The sequence below is a fragment of the Cryptosporidium andersoni genome (assembly GCF_001865355.1).
Source record: "Cryptosporidium andersoni isolate 30847 chromosome Unknown contig_9, whole genome shotgun sequence".
NCBI classification, from domain to species: domain Eukaryota; phylum Apicomplexa; class Conoidasida; order Eucoccidiorida; family Cryptosporidiidae; genus Cryptosporidium; species Cryptosporidium andersoni.
The window spans coordinates 1-17,791 of record NW_027122820.1 but is presented as its reverse complement, the minus strand read 5'-3'; the positions used below and the strand labels follow the sequence as shown (position 1 = coordinate 17,791).

The 17,791-nt window shown below is 30.6% G+C and overlaps 7 protein-coding genes across 7 annotated transcripts; 3 read left to right on the top strand and 4 right to left on the bottom strand.

Moving 5' to 3' along the window:
• Window positions 1-290: 290 nt before the first annotated feature.
• Window positions 291-3,122, top strand: cand_016250 (uncharacterized protein; the record flags this gene model as incomplete). Its single annotated transcript, XM_067211859.1, has 1 exon — window positions 291-3,122. The coding sequence occupies one exon, from the start codon at window positions 291-293 to the stop codon at window positions 3,120-3,122; it is 2,832 nt and encodes a 943-aa protein (XP_067069311.1).
• A 191-nt stretch (window positions 3,123-3,313) lies between these two features.
• On the bottom strand, window positions 3,314-4,951 carry cand_016240 (RNA recognition family protein; the record flags this gene model as incomplete). The annotated part of the gene is made up of 1 exon (XM_067211858.1): window positions 3,314-4,951. One exon carries the CDS (start codon window positions 4,949-4,951, stop codon window positions 3,314-3,316), a length of 1,638 nt encoding a protein of 545 aa, XP_067069310.1.
• A 556-nt stretch (window positions 4,952-5,507) lies between these two features.
• cand_016230 (long-chain fatty acid ligase) lies at window positions 5,508-7,814 on the top strand (the record flags this gene model as incomplete). Its single annotated transcript, XM_067211857.1, has 1 exon — window positions 5,508-7,814. One exon carries the CDS (start codon window positions 5,508-5,510, stop codon window positions 7,812-7,814), a length of 2,307 nt encoding a protein of 768 aa, XP_067069309.1.
• A 152-nt stretch (window positions 7,815-7,966) lies between these two features.
• Window positions 7,967-12,298, bottom strand: cand_016220 (beige BEACH domain-containing protein; the record flags this gene model as incomplete). Its single annotated transcript, XM_067211856.1, has 1 exon — window positions 7,967-12,298. The coding sequence occupies one exon, from the start codon at window positions 12,296-12,298 to the stop codon at window positions 7,967-7,969; it is 4,332 nt and encodes a 1,443-aa protein (XP_067069308.1).
• Window positions 12,299-12,471: 173 nt separating this feature from the next.
• Window positions 12,472-13,515, top strand: cand_016210 (uncharacterized protein; the record flags this gene model as incomplete). The annotated part of the gene is made up of 1 exon (XM_067211855.1): window positions 12,472-13,515. The coding sequence occupies one exon, from the start codon at window positions 12,472-12,474 to the stop codon at window positions 13,513-13,515; it is 1,044 nt and encodes a 347-aa protein (XP_067069307.1).
• A 35-nt stretch (window positions 13,516-13,550) lies between these two features.
• cand_016200 (uncharacterized protein) lies at window positions 13,551-14,171 on the bottom strand (the record flags this gene model as incomplete). The annotated part of the gene is made up of 1 exon (XM_067211854.1): window positions 13,551-14,171. One exon carries the CDS (start codon window positions 14,169-14,171, stop codon window positions 13,551-13,553), a length of 621 nt encoding a protein of 206 aa, XP_067069306.1.
• Window positions 14,172-14,402: 231 nt separating this feature from the next.
• cand_016190 (uncharacterized protein) lies at window positions 14,403-15,920 on the bottom strand (the record flags this gene model as incomplete). Its single annotated transcript, XM_067211853.1, has 2 exons — window positions 14,403-15,845; window positions 15,903-15,920. The coding sequence occupies 2 exons, from the start codon at window positions 15,918-15,920 to the stop codon at window positions 14,403-14,405; spliced, it is 1,461 nt and encodes a 486-aa protein (XP_067069305.1).
• Window positions 15,921-17,791: the final 1,871 nt, after the last annotated feature.

The window sequence follows — 17,791 nt, the reverse complement described above, 5'->3', positions numbered from 1 at the left end:
CTCAATACACTAGTAACCATTAGCTATAGTCTATATTTAATATATCTCCTTATCTTCCTAAGCCTTAATATTAGTAGTTTTCTTATGAATAAGGGGAATCTGAGCATTTAATTACCTTAAATTTATGTATATGGTGATTTCTAACATCACATCTATCTTCTACTTACAATATTTTACATGCATGCAATAGTTATAGCTAAGTTCTGTAGTGACATTTTAAGGCGGTAAAATGTTAACTCAAAGGGTGTGGTAGGTACTGAATAGTGTTGCTTGGTTCATTTTCATCTTCTATGAATACAATTCTTATAGAAGAAGACTTTTTACTTGATAAGGAGACAGAAAGGGAACTTTTTAAGTTATATGGAGATTTTGAAGATGAGTTACAAAGGCCTGAATTTGACACTATAGAGTATGTTAATAAACTATTTCCTAATGAACAAAGCTTAACACAGCTAGATGATGTACTCAATACCCTTACAAAAAGACTGAATAATTTAGAACTTGAAATATTTCAAGATATAAATGAACTAGCATCTGAAGATATCCCTGGAATTTATAATACTGTTATGAGTACTCTGGAAGAAAAATTTTTCCCTAGTTTATTACAAATGGATGAGATGTCTAAGAATGCTTTAAATAGTATAAATGATATATCAGATAAAATTCATACACTGGATATAGCTCAAAAGAATTTAACTAACACGATTGTATTGATGAAGAGATATTCAATGTTAACCACAGCACAGAAGGAATTAGAAATAAGCTTAAACAATAGAAGTTATAAATCAATGGTACCACTCCTCTCTGTTGTATTACGTCTAAAAAGCTACTTTAATGATTTGATTTCTATAGAAGAGAATTTTGAGAAAAATTTGATAATGGCTGAGGCTGAAACTAACTTAGATATACCTAATACTCTTTCTGTAAGGCAGGTTAAAGGATCTATTGTAGAGATTGATACAATGATCTCTACTTTAAAACAGCAAATAATTGATGATTTTGTCGCATTGATTGATCCATATATCCTATTTTCGCAATGCTTAGCTGAAGACCAGTTAAACAAATCTAAAGCAAGCCCTCCACACTTACTAAATGCTCCAGAATCATTTAGGAAGCAGATGAGATTTTGTTGTTTCTGTACAGATATCCTAGGTACAGAGTTTCGCGAAAATGTTATTGATACTTTTACTACAAAGTTGCTGGTACCTTACAGGAAATTATTTAGTCGTGCAAGCACTGATAATTTAATGAATACTAATATCTCAACAAAAGGAAATGTGAACAATCAGTTTACTACGGGATTAGAATATCTGGAAAGACGTTTTGGATGGTATAGAAGGTGCATTAAAGAATATGATCAACAATTTGGAGATATTTTCCTTATACAATGGAATGTTCCTAAAATATTAACTGAGAAATTTTTTCTTTACACAAAAAGTGACCTATTACAGATTTTGGGTGATGTAGGACTTTCAATATCACATCTATTTCTCATCCAATATAGCCAAAAATGTCACCAATTTGAAAGTCAAGTTCTATCCAGATTTGCTCAATCTCTTCAACAACAGCAGCTTATGCATGAACTAGAAGCTACTAAGAAGACCCTTTCGGAAAATCTGGATATTTTTGAGCCCGAAACTACATTTAAGGAGGAATACTTTATTACAGATTACAAAGAGAATAATACACAAGATCAGAGTCAATCATTACCAAATGTACGTGGATTACTGACAAGTTGCTTTATAGTATATATACTTCTGTATTTTGATTCAAAAAAACAAGATTTCACTAATTCAATAATCCCTAATTTGATTGAAAATAGCGAAATTTTGCAAACTCCAACTCCAGTAACTAAATATATGACTTTACAGAATAGCATTGATATGGTTCCATTTATCTGGAGTTCTTCCACCATACTATTTCAGCAAATTAATAGTATATTACTTTCTATAGAACATATGTTGATATTTGATGAAATATGTCAGTACTTTATTATCTTTATCATTGATATTGTTACGAAGTATATCTCAGATATATCTAAGATAAAAGAAGATAGGGCTGAAAATCCAGTTATTAAGACTCGTACGACAAATACATCTCTAGAATCTATTGTAGAAGCTGTGGTAACAACCGTTTCACAGACATCTATTTCACGATCTACTCCTTCAGACTTATACTCTGTAAATAATTTATTTTTAGAATATAAGTCGGTAACTTTGGGGACAACAATGTATCTTGACTGGATGTTACTAAGATTACAAACTATAATTGCAGAAAAGTTGCAAGTATCAGATAATCATACTAAGAAACATATATGCAAGTTTGAAGGTGAAGGTGGTAATGAAATATTAGATGAGCATCAAGTGTTAAATACCAGCTATCAGAATAATAAGATTAATAAATTTAGTCGATTAACTCTAAGTAATGGTACTAAACCTAAAAGTGAAGTAACCAACAATGAAAAAGTAGCCCAATTCAATAAAATAAGTAGCAATCATCAGTCCAATAGTTATCTAAATATTAATGGACAATTTGACAAAGGCAACATCAGCCACTACCCCAACAATTACAGTACACAAATATACCCAGTTCTAGTAAGTCTTAGCCAAAAGTTCTGTGAGTTCACTTGTAACTTGCGGATCTTAATAATTAACGACATATTTGAACAATTTACTCATCCTATTACTAGCTTGCTTAGTCAGCTATTTAGGACATTAAATGGAGAAATCGAAGAAACTCTCCCACTTGAAAATTCTACCAATTGTTCACGACAAGTGGATAGTATTACTAGAATATCTAATGTAGAACTTATTGATAAATTCCTCACAGAATCCCTCTTAAACATAACAAAATCAATACCAAAGATTTTCTTTTATCATATCTGCAGTAGAATTACTATGTTCATTATAAACAAAATTTGGGATATATTAAACTCAAAAGTAACATTGCATAATGCACACAAGCAAGATTTCCTTGAAGATGAGTTGGATAAGCTCTCTTCATTGTTACTACGATTACCATCTCTATCAAGCTCTTATGTTCCAAGAACTTACGTCAATTACATTAAAGACTCATTCAAAAAATATAGTGAGCACTTCAATAGACAAATTACCTTTGATTAGAGATAGAGCTCCTCTACAAAATTAAGATACATAATTGTAAAAGGAAGTCCTTGAGTTAAAGAGAAATAATCAGTAATTTACATCGAAATTATGTATAGTAATAGTAATGGGAAGTCAATTGAATGAATAACAGAATATGACAATACAATGGTATGAATTCAGAGTCAAACTTCAAATTATTCACATATTTGTCAATATGATTTGCTACTAATCAGATGTTGGACAAATTGTTCCTGCCCTTGTTTAATAGAGACCTTAAGCTTTCTACCACTTTCAGTAACAAAACCATTCATATTGTTGACAGCATCTGCTGCAGAATGAACATGATCATAAGAAACAAAGGCAACACCTTTATTCCTTCCACTATTTTTATCAATCATTAGATGAGCTGACAATATATGACCAAATCTACAAAAGTGATGAATAAGACTTTTCTTTTCCCATTCATAAGGTACATTGAAAATAAATATATTGGCACCTGGAGGTCCTACAACTTGACGACTAAATACCGGTCTGAAATTCATGAACTCAGGAGGAACTTCCCACTGAGTTACTCGAGATATTTCATTGTGGTAGTATGGTTTTCCATCTGAAGTGAAGTATTCCTTCCACATACCAATACATCTAGGCATGAGATTAGCTGTGATTGCTGCAGCTGCAGTAGAATTAGATGGAGAACCAGATAAAGGATGACCTCTTGAACGAGGGTACATGTTTGTTGTAGCTGCAACAGATATCCCATTATGATCAAATAAAGTAATATTTCTACTACAAGAACCCCTGTGACTTAAAATATTACTGACTACCGTAGGATTCGTACTTAAATAGGATGTATCATTAACAATATGACAAGGTTTCCTACTATTAAAAATATGATAAGCTGATCCTGAAGGTGGATTGTGGGCCATAGCTGAATGATGTAGACCATGAGTTAGAAATAGATTATTTGCATTACTTGATCTAGAGGCAAAGCGAACCTCAAGTGGTCGATTAACATCTCCCAAAGTAGCAGCTCCATGAAGACTTGCAATAGCATATAGCCCTTGTTCCTTGAAGGCATACTTCACAAAAGCACAACCTCTACAAAAACCAGTGTGTATTTCACGCATAATGAATATTTCATTAATTTGGCCATACGGAGAAAATACATTACTAATCTCCTCTTCAGTGATATTTTTGGGTAAAGCTCCGACAAATAATTTAACTTGGTCAACTCCAGGAATACATGATTCTGCCTCAAAACCAAATCTTTCTGCTTCTCCAGTAGAATATTGAACTTTTAGAGGACCTCTAAGATTGTCTAAAACTTTTATAAGATTTAGTTCACGAATTGCGTAATCTGCTTGTGCAATTGACTCCATCGTAACTAGAGCTGCACCTCGATGTATCCCAGTGTTCTTTTCTCGTACAATAGATATATTTACTACATTGCCATATAATTCAAATAATTTCTTTAATTCATCTTCCTCTATATTTCGAGGTATTCTCCCTACAAATAGCTTTATTTCCATGTTTGGAGCAGGGTGAGCACAAGGAAAATTACAGTGACTGTATATAGAACCCTGCAATTCTACATAACTCTCTTGCTTATCTATTTCAAAATCTCCTTCACTTGATGTGGGACTATTATCAACCTTATCTATATCAGTATCTTCTTTATTATTAACATGTATGTCTTCCCCTATCTCTGCGTAATCTCCACATACTTCTGGAGTTACACTACTATCATTATATAACGAAGATTTATCAGATGTTCTTATTACATTGTCAATGTCTTGAACTACATTACTATTAGTACTTAGTCTCATTTGTTCCTCACCTACAGCCATTTTAAAATCCCAATTCTTATTTTTGAGAGAAAAAATCTACTATAAAAACCACAAAGTAATATTAGAAAGTAAATTAACCGTTGCTTCTATCAGTCAAAATCCAACAGATTATAGGTCCAATGACATCTTAAGCTATAAGCAAAAACTAACACAAAAATGGGCAAATAAGTTTTATTAAAATCCCCAATAATGGCAAATAAAGCAGTTACTCAGTTGCGTTAAAAACACCTCTCTTCAAATCCTTGCAGCCCTCCAAAGTGTACAGTCAACTTAGCCGCTCTAAAACTGTTCCATAAAGAGTATAATTGCGGTTAATTAGTTATTGTAACTTCTCTTTTTGTAATCCTTACAAATGAAGTAGCATCTAGATAGACATAACGGAAATTAGGCGGTATAAGTTTAAGCGGTGATTATTTACGGGTATCGAGGAAGTAAAAATTCCGAAGTATTTCTTAGAAATTCGTAACGTAAATGCATTGGGATTGCTAATAAATAGTAATTTAGTGAAATATCTAAAATTCTGGAATCTGGATTGACACAAAACTGAATAGCTGAAATGAGAGACCTTCAGCTTATCATATTGTGTATAACTATAACTATTTTCAAACTACTTTGTATAATAGAATGCAAGGAAAGAGAAGTTGGAAATTATTACCAAGGGAAATGGTCACAATATATGCACTCATATCCACTTGCAGGGACGGATAATGATCCAATGATGAGCCCTATTTATAGACACAGTAATTTCCTTCATGAATTAGTAAGTAATTTTGAATCCAGATTAGAAAGCACATATGAAATATATACTCATGGTCTTTTGAGAAGTAACAATAGCTTTCTTTATGGAAGAAGGTATAATGAACTATTATTCCACAATGATCCTATTTCTAGATTTGCAGAGTTTCCTAAAGAAAAGTCTCTCAATCTATTCTCGAAAAAAGCAAATCAAGTTCGGTTTGAATGGTATAGATACTCATCAGTTTTAACTTTAGCTAGATATGTTGGATCAGGATTGCTTTCTCTACCAGATTCTTTACCATTTATTGATCACTCACCTGATATTAAAAAACCAATAAGAATAGTTTCACTTTTAAGCAAGAACCGTTTGGAATGGAGTTTACTAGATGCTGCATGCTCAACCTATGGAATCGTTATAAGTCCCATATATGACTCACTTGGTGAAGATGGAATATCTTATAGTATAAACTTGGTTCAATCCAAAACAATTGTTGTGTCTTTCGAGGTAATTTCAACAATATTAAGATCATTACATAAAATCCCCAAAATTAAATATGTTATAGTATTAAGACCTGAGAATACAGCCAAAGTTGGAGCACACCTGGATTTTAGCATTGACCAAAATAAATTAATTATTTATGGAGAGACAATAAATCTTGAAGATTACCCAGATTTACCACGGCATGTAGAATTTCTTTCCTTTGAAAGCATTGTGGAATTAGGAAGCAAAAACTTACATCCTCCAACTCCTTCCTTGTATGAGGACATAAATTCTATATATTTTACTTCTGGAACAACTGGAACTTCCAAAGGTGTTATTCAAACTAATGGTATTTGGATTGCAGGGTCAGCAGGACCTTTAAGGTCATTTTTGGGTCGTTCAGATAGTAATTTGAGTCCTAAAGACACTTATCTGAGCTTTTTACCACTAGCTCATATTTTTGAGCGTTTGGTGCATCTGATATTAATTTATTCTGGGGCTAAGATAGGTTTCTATAATGGTAACATACTGAATCTAGGTGAAGATTTACAGTCCCTGCATCCAACGGTTTTTGTATCAGTTCCTCGTCTATTTACAAGGCTTTACAAGGGTAGAATTTTACCAGAGATTAGGAAAAAAGGCAAATTAACCCGGAACTTTTTCTTTTCAATTTTGAACAGGAAAAAAAGAAGTAGGAATCCGGTAGTTAATTCTGTATATGATTTCTTGGTCTTCAACAGAATAAGTAATTTATTAGGAGGACATATTAGATTCACCTTAAGTGGAGCTGCTCCTTTAGAGGAGTCTATGCAACGTGATATGAGAGCTCTGCTAAAATCTCAAATTGTCCAAGGATTTGGAACAACAGAGGCACTAGCTACGTTTTGTCCAGAATTCACAGATTTGACAGTCAACAATATTGGAGGTCCTATTCCTAGTGTAGAGTTTCGTTTATTAAGTGTTCCAGAGATGGGTTATGATGTTAGAACTCTTCCTAGACAAGGTGAACTCTTATTGAGAGGCCCTACAATCTTCAAAGGTTACCTGAAACAACCTAATGAGACCAATGAAGCTATAGATACTGAAGGATGGTTACATACAGGTGATATAGTTGAACTTCTTGATAATGGAGCTGTCAGAATTATTGATCGTAAGAAACATTTGTTTAAACTATCTCAAGGAGAATACATATCACCAGAGTCCATTGAAAATATCTATTCAACACACTCACCTTTTATAGCACAGATATTTATTACTGCCAAATCTACGGAATCAGTTATAATGGCTATTATTGTCCCAGATCCGAATTATGTAAAAGCTTGGTTATTAGATCAAGGAGTAAAGATAAATGATTGGGAAACCCAGTACAATGATATATGTCAGCAAGCTAATGAAAATTATTATAAACTGAAGAAAGATACCTTGCTACGTCAAGGTATTATGAATTCTTTGAAGAAAGTTGAACGTGACAATAACATAGTTGGACTCAAAAGAATAAATAATTTTCATCTTGAGTGCAATGGTTTTACTATTGAGAATGGACTACTAACACCTACTGCTAAATTAATGAGATTTAAGTTAAGAAAACAATATGAAGCTGAACTTAATCACTTGTACAACATCTATCACGAGAATCAGGGGTAGATAAATGCACAAATACGCAAAGTCAGAGTGTATTCTACTGAAACCCATCGAAGTATGTCTCCATAGTATATATGTATCGGTCAAAGGAACTAACCATTAGACTTAGCATTAAGACTTTGTTTTACTTCACAATTCCTACTCTAAATAACTGCTCAGTCTTCAAGTATACCCACCTCTACATTGCAAATTAAAAGACCACTCAGCAAATCTAAAATCAAGTGGTCTTTTGTACAATATATTTTGTTTATGTTGACTGATTGTAGATTTGGCATTAATACTTGCAAAGCAGTCTTCGTATCCAAATACTCCACAGGTGAAACCCTTAGATCTGAATTTAATATGTAGATTTGTGGTAGTAAGTATATTGTTAGAGGTATATCTTGCATAGCTATGTCATCTCTTAATGACAAAGTTGCATATATATTTTCATGTGTCACATGGTTACTCTCACTATAGACAGGATCATATTTGAAATATTTTGCAGTAAGGATAATCCCTCCCCTGTAATAATCCCAGGTAGCATTGTAAACAACTAAATTTGGTAAGTACAAAATCCCTACTAGTTTAGTTTTCTTCTGATTAATCTCCCATGTAACTATAATTGTAGTCTTTGTTTCTGGATTATATCCAACAAAATGTAAGAGATTATACCTGTCAGTACTTATCCATGATACTTGATCAAAATTATTCAATGGATGATTTATATCAGGATGATCCTCATCACACTTTAGTGAAGAGGAATTTCCTATCATTGCAATAATATCCAAAGTATATACTTCACTTGGCTCTATAAACCACAAGTATGCTTTACTCCTATTCCACTCGTTACTTGAGACTATCAAGCAAGAAAATGATAGCTCTTTTATATTTATATCTCCAGTTGCACTCACTTTGGAAATTCCTATTGTTGTCTCCTCATTTCCATGAGAGTAAGGAATAATGTTAGATTTAACTTTATTCTCTTCTATAGTAAAATCCAAGGTAATTTTAGTTACTTTATCAATCTTTTCAGTTTCTTCTTTTGGAACGTGTATGTTTTTCCATGAAAATACTGAATTAGTCTCCAAAACACAAATTGGATCTCCATGTAGAGGTATATCAATTATAGGAAGCCATTGAAGATGATTTAAAAGAAGTTTAGATTGGAGATTGTGAGTGTGTTTGCAAATAGAAATTACACCATCTAACGAGGTAATAATGATAAATACTTGATTTTTGTTGTCTTCGAAAATCTTGATATATGTAATTTCGGCCATATTATACTGTCTAATATATTTATCTTTAAGAAAAATATAAATATTTTCGTTTATTGATTCTTTCCTAGAAACATGATCTATATTGACTTCACTTGACACCCTTAATTTAAAATTGGTTATATGCCTAGTATTCCCTTCTACTGAGGCATAGAGTAAGTACAAAACACCTCCAATTTTAGTTCCAATAACTACATATAAGATGTAACAAGAATTATACATCGTAAGAAAGGCATTTAAATAAGAAACTTTGTTTTGCAGATCTTCATCTATTTCTGTTACACATAGAGGTAAAAAAGGATTTGTCTTTATTTCTTTATACTGACCAAATTGATGAAATTTAGAATTTATATTTAAATTATTAGCATTATATTGATATAATCTAAGAAATCCATCTCTCCATAATACAACCATTATATATAATTTGTCATATTGAGTAATAGAAATAAAATTATTATCTATATATGATTTAGTAACAAAATCGGTAACTAAAGGATTCATATAAAGAAAAGTTCCGATTTTATCCAAATTTTCGTCATTAATTCTTGATATACATGTATATAGTGTTTGATATCCACTCCATTCCATGAATAAAGAAGAGTTTACTTTTATATTTTGAAATTCTATTTGTGGTAAATCTACACAAGATAGTAATTTACTCTTATTTCCACTTTCAGAATCACTACATATATCTAGTATCTTGTTTTCAGTTGAGTTGAAAGCTGCAGAACTTTTCTTTTGTACCAAATTACCATCATTAATAACGAAATTAGACTTATGTGTTTCATTGATACAATGATAGTGTGTAAAGTTATCAGTTGTATGGAGAGATCTATCATATCCATCTAAATCAGAAGAAAAATCAATAGGGTGTAACAATTGGTTATCTGTATTATTACTAAGGTCGGAATTATTATTATACTTTCCAAACTTTTGTACAGAATATTTGTCATACATATCATGTGACTCCAGAGTATCACAATTTTGCACTCTATTATTAATTAAACTAGTATCCCCAAATTGAGATTCAATCAACTCTGTACGTAGTTTGAGAAGGACAAACCACGGATAATTAGCTAAATCATCACATGTATGCTTTAATACTTTAGATTTATCAATTACATTACGTCTTGGATGAGGGCCATCAAATATTTGTATGGGAACTTGACCAAATTCTTCCACTTGAGCCTTTATTGCAACTATATCACCTCCACATGAATTGATATATTTCTCATTAACTATAGGAATGTCATCGTTAAACTTCGATTCAGACTCTGAAATATACTTATTAGACATTTCACTTCCAATTCCTTCTGTAGTAAATCCCCTTAAATTCCCATTTCGTAATTCTAGTTGTTCTCCAGGAGTGTCCTTAATCTTGAATGAGTTAATATAAACAGGTGATAAATCTTTCGTAATTGCTATCTGAGAGTTTATGTAAGTAATAGGATGAAATAAATTATTGGCAAGTATTGCTTCTTTACCTCTCTGTTTATATCCAAATATTAAATCAATCCAATCATTAATTTGTTCACTTGTATTTGAAGATTCCAGAGCTAGTCTCATAAAATACAAAAATTTCCTTGCAACTTGATACTCAGAACTCCAAGTATTTAAATCTTCCTCTTCAAAATTCCAGTTCGGGATTTTAACATTACTCAAATTACCATTGCTTGTATGAACCTTCAATTTATTATTTAAAAGGAAATTGGGATCTTGCTCATAAAACTGAGGTATTAATTCCATATATGCTGCTCTACCTTGTGTAATAGTCTTCCAAGTTTCACAAATTGAGTGAAAAATCCTATTCCAAACATCAAAATCTCCACAATGCAATTTTAATTGATATTCAGGAAATGATCGGATCAAAAAGTAAGAAATATGACCTGGTGTAGAATAATGAGAACCATAAAGAAATTGATCATTAGGTGGTAAATCTCTCATTCTAGCTTTTAATATCTCCAAATTAGTTTCATTTAAAGCTCCTAAAGGTTTTGATAAATCTCTGAAATTTGACTTATTTTCTATTATATCACTTTCATTATTGAAATTTCCTTCAAAATTGCATAATGTCCAAGGATATACTGGATACTGAGATAAATCACTCCTAGACCTCCCACTGATGCTATTCAAATAATCCAAATAATGATAAGTTGATATTTCACCTCTTATCCATAAACTTTGCATATAATTTTTAAAACAAATACTCTGGCTGGCATAAAATGGATCCACATATAGTAGGGAGAGGCAAGAAGATTTGCAAGAACAAGATGCATAAGATTTGATTGATATTAAATCAGTTTGTTTTTTAGAATTTATATTTGTTAAATAAGATTGTAATAACGTAGCAACATATTCACGATCTTGGTTTGACTGAAACTCTAGAACTATACATTTCCATTTTCCTGTATTAATATTAGAAATATCTTTACCACAAATAAATTCCAGGGTATTTGGTTTCATTGAGTATATCCTACGAAATATAAACCACACACTTTTTAAAGGAATTCTTTTATAGGGTTTATTCGAAAAATTAGGCAGATATTTAAAATAAATACCTGATTGCATAATATGCAAAAATCCCCTATGTTTAATAAAGGGCTTAACTCTGTATGCTATTAATGGTTTTGTAAGTAGGAATTTATCACGATGATCTAAGAGAAACTCATATTCCATATTAGATATATCATTCGAGTATAATTTATTTAACCATTTATCTGCAATATTTTCTATACATTCAACTGATTTCTTATGTTTATCTCCTTTATAATATGTCCATAATTCATTACATAACGAAATATATATCTTTACATTTTCGTATGACATTAAAATTTGAAGTTGAAAATTCGTACCTGAATCTGCACTAGATTTTATTAAGTTCGGAGTAACACAACGAGATTTACCGTTTATTATTTGAACTGTAATTAATCGAATGCTATTACATGCAATCAATAAACTGTAGAAATTAATTGTTTTATTTACCCCAGTTTGCTGAGTTTCAGAGTATGTCATTTCACCTATACACGCAAACATCACTTTAATCATTGGAAGTGAGATATCATCAGGCTCTATTGTTATTGACTTTGTCCCTATCCTCATCCTACCCTTAAAATTATCTTTATATAAACGTTTACTTAAATTATGTTTGCATAAACATGAAGTATCTGATAAATATTCCTCATTTTCCTCCAGTAATAAATATGAAAATTGCCTAACTCCCTTTAGAGCCATAACAAGTCAGATTAATTTCTTGTAGTTAATGGATACCCCTTCCCCACTATTGGAATGTTAAAACTTCCTATTGTGTGTTGTGTGTTGTGTGTTGTGTGTTGTGTGTGAAAAAAATGATCTAAAATGAACCATATTACATGATTAGTTTGTCTTCAATATTAATATTCAATATTATGCAAAGTACACAGAATCGGGTCATAAATACTAGACCAGTTAGAATTACAGTACCAGACTCTTCATTAAGACGTACAGATAATGAAGTTAGAGGATTGGTTGTAAGTTTGAAGGAAAGAATTTATTCTGATCAAGAATTTATAAGACGAGTAAGATATTTCTGGCCTAGTGAAGAATTACAAGAACAATTATTATTTGCAATTAGTAAAGACATCCCAAGAGATGATAGCCCCATAGAAGATCCAACACACTATAGATTACAGTTTGCAATAGAACCAATAAAATATGAAGGTACATACAATGATTGTTGTGCTTGGTTAGGTCCAATTAATAAATATAATTATTGCCCTGTAATAAAGGTACATATACCAGATACTTATGAGCCTTGGATAACATATACAGTTAATGTCTTAGCATATTTATTTGGAAAGGTATCTGGATGTAGTAAACCTAATGAATTCATAAAGCAAACAAATTTGACACATAATGAACCATTCAAAATGATTTGTGGAAATAGAAGATGTGTCAGGGTATCTCATATTGCATTTAAAAAAGGTACTAAGGGTATCTCATTCTCTGAAGTAGTTGATCCAAGTCTTGTAGATGAAAATATCGATAAACCAATAACATCTATGGAGGAATTACCGCCTAGTAAGGTATATACAGAATCAAGTACCCAAGAATTACAAATGACTACTCAAAAGGGTAGTACTTTACTACATAATTATTCAGATCAGATCACAAATTTAAGTAGTATAGAACCAAATATATCAAATTTACTACATGAACCACATAGTAATAGGAAAGAAATAGATACACTTCAAGACCAATCAAATTCTAACCTTAAAACGTCTAACTTAGTAAGAGATAGTGTATTAAGTACAAACACAAATAATTCGAAGAGATCTCATCCACAAGATAATTTAGAATTAGAGGTCAATATAGAAGATAATCAGGAACAGCAAGTAGCAGCAACAAGTAGTAGTTATCAGCATAAAGGGGTACTTGAAAATATTAGAAATTTATTCAATAGGCACAAATAAATAGGAAATATAATGAAATTAATTTGTTCCTATAATTAACTATATTTAGATTCCATAGATTTCTTTAATCCCAAAGGAAATTGTTTATGCCAAGTTTTAAATCCAAATACTTGATCTACTTCTTTATTTGCATAATGATTTAAAAATCCTTCTTGATTGTTATTTTCTTTATATATATAGATATGACCAATACATGTATTTGCTACAAATTTACTTTCTGATAAACTATTACCCAAAACTATTTCATCACCTCTAGTAAAGTCTGCCTCTATAAGTAGAGTAATATTTTTTTTGGTTAATGGATTATTAATCTTAAGATTTTTTGGCAGAATCAAATTCTCAAATGTTACATCTTCATTACATAAAATATTACTTAATAATTCCTTAGCGATTTGACTAATTTCAATCCCAATATTCCTATCTACAATTAATCTTAACCAATTTGAATTTGAATTATCATTATCATTAAGGCCACACTTTGATCTCAATTCTGTTAGATATGATATTTCTTTATCTATATCTACAGTCAAACCACATACATCTCGTTTTGTATCAATATCAAATTCAATTTGGGAATCATCATCTATCCAATCTTCTTCATTATTACTATTATCTAATGAACTATCAGAATAAAATGAAGAATGATCTGATACCATTTATCTTAAATAATAATTTTGATAAATTTTAGCTAATATTTACATTTAGGTAATTGTTAATAAAACCTCCAGCGCCTAAGATAGTTTGTGATAGTAATATAATAAGACTACATAATATATTGTGTAAAGTCTCTAGAATTCCCTAACACAAAGTGTAATATAAAGATATTTTATATAACTTCGGTAATATTTATTTAGTTCTAGGCTTGATATTATGAATCCTCGAATTACTTAAAGATTATCTGGGATAAAGATATTAAATGAATCTTGTGCTGTAGATATGACAAGATTTGGTATCTGTTTATGCCACTTAGCTTCTGCAATATGATTTTGTCCCATATGTAGAAATAACATTTTATAGGGGACATTAACATTTATACTATCATTTTTTTCATCATCTACTAGTGGTTGTTCTATACCAATATCCCAAAAACTAATTGAGTTGTCAAGTGAGGCAGCTAAAAATACATCACTATCTATCTCTAACCAATCAACAGAAAGGATAGGCTGTTTATGCCATTTAAAAGTTTCTAATGTATTATTAGTTCTAGTATCCCATAATTTTATATCACAATCATCACTACCACTTAGTAACAAATATTCATTACCTGGATTCCAGGAAAGAGTATTAATATCCCCATTATGTGCATTGTGAATACTAATAGATATATCATCAGAACGGGTATCAATTATATTAATATTTGAATCTACAAAACCAGCTGCAAAAATAGTGTTATGACTTGGTTCCTTCATCCATTGTAGTATTTCTACACTTGATTGAGAGTGTCTATAAACATCTCTGATTTTCCATGAGCCATCTTCAGTAGGTTCCCATAAAGATATTTTACCTTTCCTATCACCCGAAATAAATTCGATAGGGCTATTTGGATTCCAATCCATAGCAAAGCCTTCATCTAGATGTCCTTCATAAGTTAATTTGGGTTTTATTTCTGTTTTCACCTTTAATGTTACACCAGAATTACTAAAATTATTTATTATTCCATTTAAAGCATCTGAAACATCCCACATGTTCACTACACCTAATTCAGACCATGTAGATAATAAAGATGGATATTGAGGACAAACACGGATCCTATTAATAGTCCCCTTATGTGGAATGGATTGAACATTTAATACTGGATCTTCATCAATATATTCTAAATCAGATTCACATGAATCACTACTTGAGCTAATAGAATCTTCATCATTACGATCTCTTTTTGTCTTATGTAGCTTAGACCATTTCATCAAAAGTATCCTATTATTTTCATCTCTATTTGCTTGAGTACCAGCTGCTACATAGCATGTATGTGGAAATTGTTTACGAATACTTCCTAATCCATCCGGAATTATATCAAATGATAAACAACTCCATTCAACAATACATTTATGATACATTTTATATGCACTAGGTTCATATACCAAATCTGTTTCATCTCCAGTCTCTGGTATCCAATAGTTCATTACCTCCTTAATAGTTTCTCCACAATATTCTAATGAATCAGTATCTTCCACCTCTGTAACTTCATCTTCAATTTCATCTTCATATTCTTCAGCAAATTGACCTTCTAAACTCATTACCTGATCTTGTAATTTATATGTTTGAGATTTTGAAGAACCAGATTTATATTTGCTAGGTAAAATCTCTTCTGTTGTCTCATTTTCCTGTCTAGCCTAAAAAAAATTCAATAGTTAACCTGCAAATTTATTTAGATTATAATGTATACTTACTCTTATCTTTTTTCCCATTAGGAAATCTAATACAATTTTTCTTTAAGATATAATAGTCACCTTTGGAAATGAGAAGAAAGGTATATGGCGCTAGAAGTAGTACAAGTTCACCACTATTATGGGTTATTTATTTAATTTCTCCCCTTGACATTTTTTATTCCAGTGACCTTTTATTCATATTAAAGTTACTGTACAATAAACTAATTAGAAAAATGACCAACTAATTCTGCATATTGTTCACTAATTTTCTAATAAGGAGTGTACTTTATCTAGATTTTCTTTCTATACTTATATAAATTCAATATATAAATAATTCCTTAGAAGATATTTATGTCAAATATTACGTAATAACTTTAAAGGAGACTACTTGGAATAAGATGGATAATTAGGGAATTATGTTGCTATTGTGGTTATTGCCAAAATCAATATTTATTTACATTCAGTTGTAAATTAAATCAGTATCCAAAGTACTTGTATTCTATTTTAATACAAAAATGTTATCTGAGTTCCTTCATTTATTAATGATTTTTTGGAAGTTTGATCCTTTCAATATATATACTGAAGTATATTAAATTTAATTTTATAACTTCTATAATATTCTATTTGTTTTGGTATAAATTTATAATTTGATCATAAGTCCCACTATAAGATAATATGTACTTTTAACCTAATAATAACTTACTTAGTTAAACTGATTTTACTATAAGTCCAATTATTTAATGTTCATACCTTGAAAAAAAAACTTGCTAAAAATGTACTTTCTAACTTATTTATTATTATTAGTCTAAAGTTTAAATGTATTCTTAGTGAAAATTCGGCAATATTATTTATATTCAATTCATTTCCACTTGCATCATTATTCACTTAATATATTCTAGTGCAATTCTCTTTATTTTGCTAGTATTGATTATTATAAAAAAGTCTTTATTAATCTCATTTTAATGTATATCTTACTAATTTTCTATACTTTTACACTTTCTTTTGGTCATACAATATTTGTTAAGTATATTTAGGTAACTATGTTTAAAGGTAGGGATAATGCTATACCATTAAATCTAAATGGGCTTGTACCGCTTAAAATGTGCTACCTCTGTAAACTAAAAATTTGCATGTGTATTGCTCTAAAGTGTCAAGAATCAAAAGAATAAAAAGAAAAGAGGGAAATGGGGGGAAAGAGGGGATGGATGAATATACATGCTTAATAGTATAATAAAAGACCATGTACTCGTTTTATATGACAGGAAAACGAGGATTATACATATTTTTTCTATAAAGTAAAGACGAAGTTTCAGAGGGTAATTTTAAGTTCTTTTTAGAAGAATGTAATTTTAATTATGGATACAAACAAGGACCCAAACGAATGCTTAAAAGCACCAATATCTAAGGATGTACTGAAATATAGTCTGGATACTTCAATACTATTTCAGGCCGTAAAAAATCCAAAGGGAGTTCCACAAAATGAGTGGATTGCACAGAAGGGTAAGATTATAATTGTATTTTTGATAAAAAAAAAAAAGTAAAATATTTACATGGTTTCTGTATTTTTAATATTTAATGCAGCTATGGATTTATTTAGAGATGCTCAAGTTGCTTGGGGTTTTGTAAGCAATTCATGTCACTGTCCACTAATGAGAGCTCATTTCATGGTATTTAAATGGCAAGACAATCCTCATAAAGCTGCAGTACCACTACCAGCTACAATTTATGTGAAATCCTTATTTCATTGGATTGATAACCAGATTGCAAATACTAGTTTATTTCCTTTAAAACCAGGTATGTCATTAGATATAGTTATATAATCTGATATAAAACTGATTACTCAAACTATCAATATTTTTAATTTATAGGAGTTCCATTTTCAAATGATTTTCTATTTATAGTAAAGAATC